Raw genomic sequence first — 13,504 nt, 5'->3', positions numbered from 1 at the left:
AGAGAATCCAGAAATCGGAGGTGCAAAGGGAGATTGGAGTGCAGGTGCAGGATTCCCAAAAAGTTAATCTGCAAGTCGAATTTGTAGTAAAGAAAGCAAACGCAATGCTAGTATTTATTTCGAGAGGGCTTGTATACAAAAACAGGGATGTATTGCTGAGGCATGGTCAGGCCGCATTTGGAATATTGTGAGCAATTTTGGGCACCATATCTGTGGAAGGATCTGCTGACTCTGGAGAGGGTCCAGAGGTAGTTTACAGGTTCACATACCTAGGAGTGAGTAGGTTAACATATGATGACCGTTTGATGACACTGGGCCTACATTAGCTGGAGTTTAGAAGAATGAGGGGGATCTCATACAGAACAGTGAAAGGCATGGATCGTGTGGATATGAAGAGGATGTTTCCACTAGTGGGAGAGTCGTGGACTAGAGGTCATAGCTGCAGAATTAAAGGACGTTCTTTTAGGATGGAGATGAGGAGGAATTTCTTTAGTCAGAGGGTGGTGAACCTGTGGAATTCTTTGCCACAGGGGGCTGTGGAGGCAAAGTCAGTGGATACATTTAAGGCAGAGATAGATAAGATTCTTGATTAGTATGGATGTCGAAGGCTATGGGGAGAAGGCAGAAGAATGGGGTTTGGAGGGAGTTTGATCAGCCATGATTGAATGGCGGAGTAGACTTGATGGGCAGAATGGCTTAATTCTACTCCTATCACTTATGGCCAGCGATCTCCACACACTAACACTTTCCTACACACACCAGGGATAATTTACAATTATACCAGGCCAATTAACCTGCAAACCCGTACGTCTTTGGAGTGTGGGAGGAAATTGGTGCACCCGGAGAAAACCCACGCAGGTCACGGGGAGAATGTACAAGCTCCATACAGGCAAGCACCTGTAGTCAGGATCGAACCCGGGTCTCTGGCGCTGTATTGCAGCAACTATACCGCAGTACCACCGTGCAGCCCTTCTTTTTGTGGTAGAGTCTAGTGTATAAATTAATATTGATTTGCCATGGGACTCATTTCTGAGTTCTGTGATGGAGCAGTGGATTAGACTGTGGCTCACCTTGGGTTAACGCACTTGCAAAATGAAACCCTGAAGTCAAAGAAGAGTTGGCCACCAAGCACGAGGAAGGAGGAACTAAACGCGAGCTTGATACTGCACATTAATGTTTCAGATCTTGTACTTGAGACAGGGAGTTGATGAGAAGTAAATGGTCCTACTGCTTCAAGTGCCAACAAAACTGCTCCAAGTACTCTCACAGTGAAGAGGTTTTTCAAAAGAATTTCAGCAACTATCAAAAGCATTTACCACAATCAATACTGTTCTCAATCAACACCAGCAACACAAAATACCTAAAATATGCAATGTACCATAACATGCATTTTTGGAGATAGTAAAATGAGTTACAATATAATATAAATCAAATTGTAGATCTACAACCAGTAAGAGATACGTCCACTTTTTGCTACGTGAAAACTCCAGTGATAGAATCTATGAACATCTCTGTACCTTCATGTATTTGAACACTCCAAACAGGGGCTTTTTATAATTTCAATGAGAATGAGGTGTATTTAGGGCAAATGGGAGTAAAAATAAACAAAAGCTCACATCCAATATGCTGGTATCGAGCACGGTCACCTTGTCTTAGAGCTGTCTACATCATGTGCCCACTTCAAAATAACCTCAGTATTCACCTTGTGGGATGTGGTTGCCTCATCTAGGCTTTCCAATTTTAGTATAAGCTATTACTTACAAATTTAAAGGTGCAAGATTGCTTATGGCAAACAGTGAAAGCAGAAATTAAGTACCAAGAGAAAATAAGCCATCTGGGTATTGCAGGTCCATGTGGCACAGTCGGCCGCAGAGATAGGAACAGATTTGGAAGTTAAAGGCAATTAGGCTGAGGTGCCTGCGCTCCCTCGGTCTCTAACCTCAATTGCATGGACATCTTGGAGCAGAAGGCCAATGTTACACCCAAAAACCGCCCCCCCCCCCCCCATGTGGCGCACACCATCCTGAAAAGGATGACCACGAGTGGATATTAAATAGTAACAGCAAGGTCCTGCAGCTTACTTCCTATTCTATATCTTCCAATGTTCACAAGTTGCCAGCTATTGGAAACATTGCTCCTACCTCCAGATTCCTCTGAGAATTTGCGGCAGATCTCTGAACAGTGGTGAAACAGATATTGAATTCTTGAATGATTGAAGGGTACAAGCTGTTGAAGTCAAGCAGCAGTATAAACTTATCGTAGAAGCCTAAAAGAGAAAAAAAACTTTAAATAATTACAAGCACCCAACTGTTACCCAAACACAGACACTAAGTGCTGGAGTAACTCAGCAGGTCAGGCAGCATCTCTGGAAAACATGGATAGGTGACATTCATATTGGGACCATTCTTCAGGCTTCTCCTCTCCATTACACAAACACTACTTTAAAATCAGTCAGACGAACTAAGTTAAGGAACAAACTGCACAGGAGGCATTGAGCATCTTAACATGATAAAGATGACAATCTTGAGTCTCAAGCAGGATACATGCTTGAGTATCTGGGTGTTTTGGAAGTGGGCGATTCATTTAACTGAGAAATCTAAATGAAAGACAGGAGTCGGAGAAGGCAAGGGTGCAGAGGAGATTCACCTTGTTGCCTTCTCCACTTTCTCTGCAAAGTAAAACTAACTTGCTTTCTCTTTCCCAGTCAAGGGGTCTTTGCTCGGAAATATTAACTCTAATTCTCTTTCCATGAGCTACTGCCTGACCTGCTCAGCGTTTCCAGCATTTCTGACTTCCTAGTTTAGTTGAGTTTTGTTTATTCGCATGTGTACCGAGGAACAGTGAAAAGCTTTTGTTGCGTGCTAACCAGTCAGCAGAAAGACTATACATGATTAAAATAGAGCCGTCCACAGTGAAAAGGCAATAACATGAATAATGTTCAGTGCAAGATAAAGCCAGTAAAGTCCTATGAGAGATAGTCTGAAGGTCTCTAATGAGGTAGATAGTAGTTCAGGACTGCTCTCCAGTTGTGAGAGGAAGGTTCAGTTGCCTGATAATAGCTGGGAAGAAACTTAATTTCAATTATAGATAAATTCTTGACCAGCAGGGAAGGTTACCAGAGATAGAACGCACAGTCGAGGTTATAATCAGTTCAGCCTTCATCTTATTAAATGGTAGAAATGACTCAAGAGGCTGACAATTAATCAGTTGGCATGTACACAGGTTTGTTTATCCGTAAACCCATTAGCAGCACATTAATAAGGTACACAAAATTGCTGGGGAAACTCAGCGGGTGCAGCAGCATCTATGGAGCGAAGGAAATAGGCGACGTTTCGGGCCGAAACCCTTCTTCAGACTGATGGGGGGTGGGGAAAGAAAGAAGGAAAAAGGGAGGAGGAGGAGGAGCCCGAGGGCGGGCGGATGGGAGGGTGGGAGGAGACAGCTAGAGGGTGAAGGAAGGGGAGGAGACAGCACAGGCTAGCCAAATTGGGGGAATTCAATGTTGATGCCATAAGGACGCAAGGACCCCAGACGGAATATGAGGTGCTGTTCCTCCAATTTCCGCTGTTGCACAACATATAATCCTCCGCCATTTCCGCCACCTCCAACGTGACCCCACCACTCGCCACATCTTCCCATCTCCCCCCATGTCTGCCTTCCGCAAAGACCGCTCCCTCCGCAACTCCCTCGTCAATTCTTCCCTTCCCTCCCGCACCACCCCCTCCCCGGGCACTTTCCGTTGCAACCGCAAGAAATGCAACACCTGTCCCTTCACCTCCCCCCTCGACTCCATTCAAGGTCCCAAGCAGTCGTTCCAGGTGCGACAAAGGTTCACCTGTATCTCCTCCAACCTCATCTACTGCATCCGCTGCTCTAGATGTCAGCTGATTTACATCGGTGAGACCAAGCGTAGGTTGAGCGACCGTTTCGCCGAACACCTCCGCTCAGTCCGCAATAACCTACCTGACCTCCCGGTGGCTCAGCACTTCAACTCCCCCTCCCATTCCCAATCCGACCTCTCTGTCCTGGGTCTCCTCCATTGCCAGAGTGAGCAACAGCGGAAATTGGAGGAACAGCACCTCATATTCCGTCTGGGGTCCTTGCGTCCTTATGGCATCAACATTGAATTCCCCCAATTTGGCTAGCCTGTGCTGTCTCCTCCCCTTCCTTCACCCTCTAGCTGTCTCCTCCCACCCTCCCATCCGCCCGCCCTCGGGCTCCTCCTCCTCCTCCCTTTTTCCTTCTTTCTTTCCCCACCCCCCATCAGTCTGAAGAAGGGTTTCGGCCCGAAACGTCGCCTATTTCCTTCGCTCCATAGATGCTGCTGCACCCGCTGAGTTTCCCCAGCAATTTTGTGTACCTTCGATATTCCAGCATCTGCAGTTCCCTTTTGAACAGCAGCACATTAATGCTGCTTTCTGAATGGGGCAGGCGAGTAGGCTAAAATCAGATGCAAGAAAGGAAATAAGGATATGGAAGAGAAACAATGTCAGATAGTTTCATTTCAATGCTTAAACTTACCAACTTTGGGGTCCAAAACCAAGCCTCCAGCATAGGCTGCTTTTCTTCGACTTTTCTTCATTTTCCCCACATTTCCACCACCTCCATCAACATGTTCCTCATCATCATCCACCTGAAAGTCCAAACGTCAAACAATGACCGTGCTGCACTTTGTAGGCTATGCTGCACGCACTTCCCACATAACTTCTGGGGCGGCGTGGTGGCGCAGCGGTAGAGTTGCTGCAATACAGCGCCAGAGACCCAGGTTCGATCCCGACCATGCGTGCTGTCTGTTCGAGTTTGTACGGTCTCCCCGTGACCTGTGTGGGTTTGCTCCTGGTGCTCCGGTTTCCTCCCACACTCCAAAGACGTTCAGGTTTGCAGGTTCATTGGCTTCTGTAAAATTGTAAATTGTCCCTAGTGTGTGTAGAATAGCATGAGCATGTGGGGATCGCAGGTTGGCACGGACTCAGTGGGCCTGCTTCTGCGCTAAATCGCAAAAACTAAAACGACATCAGCAACGGCACTGCAAGAAGACGATGTCCAGAGGCTACAAGAGCAGGACTTATACGAGCATAGGTTGTTCCTTCAGTAACGGTTGTATTTTGTTTTGAGTGAATTGTTTAAGTTTCAGAAAGCTAGAAAAAGTCTGCTTTGGTACATTGTGCCAGAACAAAATAACTAATACGTTTTTTTTTTAATATATTTAAAAATGACCAGCTACTTGTTGTAGGCAATCAAAGCTGGAATAGAAACCCAACAACGTATATTTGTCAGGCAATCAGGCTTCATTAAAAAAATAAAATTAAAAAAAAAAAAAAAATAGGTGGCCTGTGGACTTTAACATCGTGAAGCCCGCGCGCAGTCTGTGGTAAGAAGAGGCCGACTCGGGAGCTCCATGTCGCGGAGTGAGTTTCAACCGCCCCGACACGGGAGTTTCGATCACCCCGACGGGGGCTTCGATCGTCGGCTGGGGGCTTTTATCGGCCCAACTGTGGATGGCTTGACTGCCCCGACCGCAGGAGGACAAGAGGAAGAAGATTGAACTTTATTGCTTTCCATCACAGTGAGGAATGTGGAATCCACTGTGATGGATGTTTATGTGAACCATTACGTGGATGTGTGTCTTGTTACTTTTCATTTAGTATGGCTTTATGGTAACTCAAATTTCACTGTACCTTAATTGGCACATGTGACAATAAACTGACCTTGAAACACTGTATCTCAAATTTGTATAAAAAGTAATTGAAAGCTCATTTGATCTCCAATTTTATAATTCCGCAGTTATTTACACTATCCTCTCTGCCGCGTCTGTGTCTAGAATGTTACTGTAGCATTATGACACCCAATTGCCTTCATGTGAAATTGCCTGTCAATTGAAAATGGATTCATTCTGCCAGATATCAGTATTCAAGTGATATGTCACTGAAAGCACTACAGCAGAACAATGTAGGTATAGAAACAAACTGCATACAGCACCCAGCCACCCGATAATATTAATTGGATCTCTAGTTATTTCCTCACAAGTCATTTCATTCCACAATAAGCAAAGAAAAATCTCTGGATTGTAGGCGTCAGGAATCGACAAATCCACTTCTGTTTTTTATGGGGATGGGAGGCAGTAGTTATGTTACTGGATTGGTAATCATAGTGGCGAGGCAGATATCTCTGGGAGGAGCTGATGACCCACCATGGTATCAAAGGATATTAAATTTGATTCATTAAATAAATAAAATCGGGAAAATAAAAAGCTGGCGGGGGAAAAATGGTGATTTGCTAGCTTTTATTTAGGGAAAGAATTTTGCCCTCCTACAAGGTTCAGTCTGTTTGAGAGTCCAGACGCAGAGTACACCTTTCAACCAAACCATGGTGCTACAAAGGCCTGGCGAAGGGAGGGACAGTGATTTGCTAGTGGTCTGGATGGAGATGACAACTGCAACAGGCCTTTATGGCCAGCAGCAGGTTGGACTGTGAAAATGGCACAAAAACCTGGTGACTCTTGCGTATGGACTCAGTGGGCAATTACTATACACACTGTACTTAATCCAGGATTGCATGGCAATAACTTTACTGACTTTATGCAAAAAGGTTCACTGTACCTTGGTACATGTGATAACAATTGAACCATCCGTTATATGACAGACTGACAAAAACAACATTTAGAGACACCATATTTTTTACTGAAGCTCGAGTCGTTGCGTTTACTTTATATCCTCATGACTCACCAAGAGTAACAACCCACCAGAGGCAATGGGACTCTGTGCCACACAGCGGAAAGATGCGGTGCTGAGAACTCCCTACAACAACTCCAGATCCAGTTTCCATCATGTTGAACACCGCATGGAAGCTGCGAGGATATATAGTAAACGCCACGCCTCTAAGTGCATCAAGCAACTGCAACTTTGTGTGAAGCTGAACTAGCGAAGCTTATCCAATGTGAAAATAATGCTTACAGAAACGAACGCTTGTCTCACACAGCAAAGTCCTTCACTACATTTTAAAGTACTACCACCCCCCCCCCCCCCCCCCCCCCCCCAACCAGGGAAAACAGTGACCATGGATCCCATCAAACCAGTTAGTCACAGCCTCCCAACCTGAAAACGACCCACTTTGTGCCCTCCATAATGTTTGGGCACAGACCCATCATTAATTTATTTGCCTATGTACTCCAAAATTTGAGATTTGTAATAGAAAAAAAATCACATGTGGTTAGAGCGGACATTATCAGATCTTAATAAAGGCCATTTTTACACATTTTGGTTTCACCATATAGAAATTACAGCAGTGTTATACATAGTCCCCCCCCCATTTCAGGGCACCATAATGTTTGGGACACAGCATGTAAATGAGAGTAGTCATATTTAGTAATTTGTTGCATATTCTTTGCATGTAATGACTGCTTGAATTCTGTGATTCATGGACATTACCAGTTGCTGGGTGTCTTCTCTGGTGATATTCTGCCAGGCCTATATTGCAGCCATATTTAGCTTATGCTTCTTTTAGGGGCTAGTCCCCTTCAGTTTTCTCTGCAGCATACAAAAGGCATGCTCAATTGGGTTCAGATCAGTTGATGGGATTTGGCCTCTCAAGAATTGACCATTTTTTAGCTTTGAAAAACTCTTTTGTTGCTTTAGCAGAATGTTTGGGATCATTGTCTTGCTGTAGAATGAACCGCTGGCCAATGCGTTTTGAGGCATTTGTTTGAACTTGAACAGATGTGTCTATACACTTCAGAATTCATTATACTCCTACCATCAGCAGTTGTATCATCAATGAAGATAAGTGAGCCAGTACCTTCAGCAGCCATACATGCCCAAGCCATAACACCCCTACCACCGTGTTTCACAGATGAGGTGGTATGCTTTGGATCTTGTGCAGTTCCTTCTCTCCTCTCTTGCCATCACTCTGATGTAAGTTGATCTTCGCCTCATCGGTCCACAAGACCTTTTTCCAGAACTGTGGTTGCTCTTTTAAGTACTTCTTGGCAAACTGTAACGTGGCCATCCTATTTTTGCAGCTAACCAGTCGTTTGCATCTTGCAGTGTAGCCTCTGTATTTCTGTTCATGAAGTCTTCTGTGGACAGTGGTCATTGACAAATCCACACCGGACTCTTGAAGTGTTTCTGATCTGTCGGACAGCTGTTTGGGGATTTTACTTTATTATAGACAGAATTTTTCTGTCATCAGCTGTGGAGGTCTTCCTTGGTCTGCCAGTCCCTTTGCGATTAGTAAACTCACCAGTGCTCTCTGTCTTCTTAATGATGTTCCAAACAGTTGATTTTGATAAGCCTATGGTTTGGCTGATGTCTCTAACAGTTGTATTGTTATTTTTCAGTCTCATAATGGCTTTTGACTTTCATTGGCACAACTTTGGTCCTCATATTGGTAAACAACAATAAAAGTCTCCAAAGGTGATGGAAAGACTGGGGGAAAGACTTGGTGCTGAGAGCTCTCTTTTACCTGCATTAAGGAGGCATTTAAACACACCTGAGCAATTACAAATGCCTGTGAAGTCATGGGTCCCAAACATTATAGTGCCCTGAAATGGGGGAGGGGGGGAGAACTATGTATAAACAGCTATAATTTCTACATGGTGAAAACAAAATGTATAAAAAAATACTCTTTAATAAAATGTAAAGTGGTTAAATGTGCACTTTAACCATGCTGTTTTTTCTATTACAAATCTCAAATTGTGGAGCACAGAGGCAAATAAATAAATGATGGGTCTTTATCCCAAACATTATGGAGGCCACTGTGTACCCACTGTTTCTTTCTATTCGTTAATCAAATCACAATCCACACCCTGTACATAACATTAAAAACCATGGTCTGTAATTTTGTCTAATAATCTTGTGTAGCACAATGTTGAATATTTTCTGAACATTCAAATACATTGGTCAACCCTGGTCTTGCTACTATTTACACTCTCTAAAATATTAAACAGAAGCGTCAAACATGATGCCCCTTTCACAAATATTTACTAACTCTGTCCGATCCTATTATTATTTTCCACAAATTTTACCACTTCCCCAATAGATTCCAGAATTTCCCCGATACTGAAGTTACTTTAATTACTCTACAATGCCCTGCTTCCTCACCCCATCCTTTCTTAAACAACAGGGTCACATTTGTTGCCTTGGGAACAGGTTGAATTGTAATATTTTGGAAGATAATAGACAATGCATTCACCATCGCCAGAGTCCCGTCCTATTGGGGATTCGTCAGCTTTTAGTTTAGTTTAGAGGCACAGCATGAAAAAGAGGCCCATCGATCTAGTTTACGCTGGATCACACTAGTTTTATATTATCCCACTTTCTCATCCACTCCCTACACACTCGGGCAGAGGGCCAATTAACCTACAAACTCGATGTCTTTGGATCAGAGCACCCACAGGAAACCCACGTAGTCACGGGGAGAACGTACGAGCTCCACCATGACAGCATTGAACAAAGTCTCTGGCTCAACATGGCAGCAGCTCTTCCAGCTGTGCCACAGTAATCCCATTAATTTCTCAGATGCTCATTTTTCAATGACAAAAGTCCAGATGAAATGGTACTCACCCTATATAATGGGGATAGTACGGATGCCTTAGGTGCGGATGGGACTCCCGTTCGCCGCAGTCAAGAGGGGTCCCCGTTTATCGGCCCGCATGTCCGCTCCAGGAGGAGGCAAAACACTAACCTCCAGTGTCCTCCAGGAACCTACGTCCCGAGCGCCGGTCCCATGCGTGCAAACAATGGATTTCGCCACCCACCGCGCCGCTCTGGAGTTTCCCAGGAACGCATGTGGTTGGCAGCATTGGCGGGGGCCCCCCAGCGTTGGTGGTAAAAGCACCACAACCTTCTCTCCTGTGCCACCTGTCTGGTCTGTGGCTTGAAGGCGTCGCCCTCTTGTGGGCGTGGTCCTGGGTCGCTGGGCTTTCCAGGGCGTTGAATCGATGCGGTCCAGCGACTCCAGCGATTCCAACGCACCCACCTGCTGCTGGTCGGATAGCCACAGCACGTCGGCGCACGCCGCTAGTCAGAGCGGGTCTTTAAAGCTCTCCCCTGCGAGCTGCCGGCGGATGTCGTGTGGCAACTGCTGCAGGTAAGTGAATTCAAATAGAAGAGGTGGTCGCCCATGAGCGTGAGCATCTAGCTCATGAGGGCCGAGGGCTTCCGGTCGTCGAGCCCGCCCATGTTGAGGAATTGTGCCGCCCGCTCCATGCTGCTCGGCCTGTAGATCCAGAGCAGCAGCTCCTTGAGGCCTGTGTACTTATCGAGGTACGGCACGACCCGACCAGCCATTTTCTGGTCGAGAGCCCTTACCACGTAATGGTACCGGGTTTCGTCGAACGTTACGCCGTGGACGTGGAACTTGGATTCCACCTGATGAAACCAAAACCCCGGCTGTAAGGCCCAAAAAGGTAGGCAGTTTCAGCCTGACCACGTTGAGCTCGGCCTCGTAGGCGGCCGCGGCGGGTTGAGCGCTGTACATTTTTACGTGAACTTTCTCCAGAATTCCACTCCTGCTCGTCGGGGTCACCAGTGTAGCGGGGACTCCAGGAGCCCAGCCAAGAAGGAGGCGAAAACGAGTTGTGTGAACTAAAATGGTGTTTATTACTGCCTGGGAAGGCAGTCCATCTAGGAAAATTCTGATTTAAAACCTCCACTGCCTTGTGGACATATCCAGTCATGGAAAAGGCTCCAGGAGTAAACCTCAAGAAAATCCAGAGTCGGAGCCCCTAAGGCAGTTTGACGTTGTCTACAACCTCACTCTGGCAGCTCTTGCGACGGTGCTGGTGCCAAACTGTAACGGCCCTGCTGTTCCTTTGGATCGATCAGTGACGTGGAGAGGGGGGACATGCTGCATGGGCAACAGCCTGTCCTCCATATGACATCGCCCAGGCTTGCATCCACCCAGGATGCATCACCCATGGGCAGTCATGACCGAGGAGTGCCTACTACTGTGCTGCTTCCAACTCCAACTTCGTGACCGGGCGTGAACCAACCTTAAATACCCTGGGTCGGACCATGACCCAACGCCTCCCACTCCTCCCTCCTGAGCCGAGGGTTTGCTACCCGTGGCTAACCACCAGGTACCGCCACAATGTACCATTTACATGCTGCAAGCACCAATACACAAAGGACTCCTCACAGGATCTGCAACCTCAATCACTTAAATAATCCAGGTAGCAGCTGCATGGGGATACCAACACAAATAATACCCTTCTAAGTCACATCCCATCCAAACCTGACAATACATCACTGTTCATCCAGCATGTCTTTCCCAAAATCTTGAATCTGTGAGATAAAAGGTCCTTTTTTTTGTTTGAGATAAAAGTAGAAACGGACCCTTTGGCCACACACTCGGGACAATTTACAGAAGCTAATTCACCGACAAACCTGCATATCTAGGGATGTAGGAAGAAACCAAAGCACCTGGCGAAAACCCAGGCAGTCACAGGGAGAACATACATACTTCACACAAACAACACCCGTGGTCAGGATCGAACCCAGGTCTCTGTCGCTGCAAGGGGAGCAACTCCACTGCTGCTACACTGTGCTGTCCTTAGTTTGCATTAGTTATGGGCCTTGCCAGCGATGCCCATAGCCATGAATAAATAATGGTAAAAAAACACTCAACAAACTCATGGAATGGTGTTCGACATCTTTAAATAGCAATAGGTTCTTGTGGGCAAATCTCAGCAGCTTATTCAAGTAAACATAGTAAGAAGAGAGAAAGTATTGATATGACTGCTGGAATACTCACATGTTCCTGCACATGCTTTTTGAAAGAAGGTTTATCAGGCACAATGTAGTTGTTCTCGTGGAAAGCGTGCAGCAGCAAATATTCATTTCTCTCAGCACGGCCCCCCATCAGTGTTCGTGACTAAGAGAAATAAATTAAGTTTATACATTGTAATACAAGTCTTGCACATATCCCATCTTTAGCAAAGTAACACATTTTCCATCAAGATTCGGTAATATCCTCAAAAATGACATAAAGCAGCACATCGCTTCCTAATGAATAAAGCCACGCAGAATATGCTTGTATAAATATATAATACATGAGTAAATCTTCCTCGCAGCTCACGGAAAGTTCTCCAAACTTAAAGGGCCTGACCCACTGTACGGGGTAATTCAAGAGCTCTCCCGAGTTTAAAAACAATCAAACTTGTGGTAAGTACGTAGAATGTACTTAGCAATTACGTCGGAGCTCGTGGATGTCTCGTAGCTGCTTGAAATGCTAATGGCAGGTACACGGGAAACTCGGTAACTCGTGAAGTTTTTTCAGCACTGTGTAAAATGTCCACGAGAGCCCCGAGTATCTACGAACGGCTATTACCGTAATTCTCCGAGTTCGAATCAGAGGAAACTCGGGAGAAGTCTTGAATTACCTCGTACAGTGGGACAGGCCCTTCAAGGTCTTTACTTCTTCCTCATTCTGATCTCAGCACAAGTCCCTTTCTCCACAACCATCACACTCTTTTATCTTTAAAGAGCACCTTCATATTTTGCAGAGGCCATATCTTCAAAAACTTCTCTACATCAACATCTTGGGTGACTGACCTTCCCCAGAACTACAAAAGTCCTCACTTAAGATAGACACAAAAAGCTGGGATAACTCAGGACAGACAGCATCTCTGGAGAGAAAGATTGGGTAACTTTTCGGGTCCAGACCCTTCCTCAGACTGAAGGTCCTCACTTGTTGCCTTCCTCTGAATGGCTTTACTTTCAAGAATCTCTCTTCAGCTGCAAAAATGCCTTCCACCTTCCCTGCTGGAGATTCAAGAGCAAAGTTGAGGGCCAGGAATGTAATTGGTGGGAATGGGCAATGTGGTGGCAGCAAGGAAAACACTTTGATGAAACGTAACGTGGAGATAAAGAGATTAGAGCCTCCTGGCCTACTCAACTCTACTCCCTGTTTCCATGCCACATTTCATGTCCTGCTGTCACCACACCGCCCTAACCTACCACCTACATTCACACACTCCATCACGGGTACTGACCTCCCCACCATCAAAAGGATCTATGGGAGTCGCTGCCTCAAAAAGGCAGCCAGCATCAGAGACCACCCTGCCAACACTCTCATTTCATTCCTGCCATCGGGAAAGTGGTAGAGGAGCCTGAAAACTGTAAAGTCCCGGCTCACGAGCAGCTTCTTCCTTCGAACCATCATGAACCTGAGAAACACAACCACCTCCAAATATGTTCTGAACTATATAGACTTGAGGGGATTTATTTTTTTTGGGCAATAAAATGAATGTGTTGCAACTTGCGGCACGGTTTGATAACAGTACGTTAGTATTAAAGAAAAAAACTCAATTAATTTCAAAATTCCAGGTTTGGGAACAGCTTCTTCCCTACAAACATTAGGCTATTAAACAATACAACCTCAAATATGCTCCGAACTACACAGACTATTATTGCAATGTTGTTTGTTTTTTTGTATGTGTGCGTGTGCGCGTGTTTATATATCTACACACATTTAACTTTTTTTCCTCGTTTATTATATAGTTTAC

At 45.4% G+C, this 13,504-nt stretch overlaps 1 protein-coding gene across 1 annotated transcript in view; it reads right to left on the bottom strand.

Annotated features, from left to right (window-relative positions):
- pola1 (DNA polymerase alpha 1, catalytic subunit) overlaps nt 1–13,504 on the bottom strand; it is a 248,098-nt gene that overhangs the window by 172,878 nt on the left and 61,716 nt on the right. The window contains exons 22-24 of the mRNA XM_033033174.1: nt 11,752–11,871; nt 4,522–4,633; nt 2,142–2,266 (exon numbers count right to left, since the gene is read on the bottom strand). Coding sequence (XP_032889065.1) covers nt 2,142–2,266; nt 4,522–4,633; nt 11,752–11,871 — 357 coding nt within the window. The remainder of the gene's footprint in view (nt 1–2,141; nt 2,267–4,521; nt 4,634–11,751; nt 11,872–13,504) is intronic.

The sequence above is a fragment of the Amblyraja radiata genome, chromosome 14 (assembly GCF_010909765.2).
Source record: "Amblyraja radiata isolate CabotCenter1 chromosome 14, sAmbRad1.1.pri, whole genome shotgun sequence".
Classification (NCBI taxonomy): domain Eukaryota; kingdom Metazoa; phylum Chordata; class Chondrichthyes; order Rajiformes; family Rajidae; genus Amblyraja; species Amblyraja radiata.
Note: the sequence above shows the minus strand (reverse complement) of the source record. Positions and strands in the feature narration are given on the sequence as shown.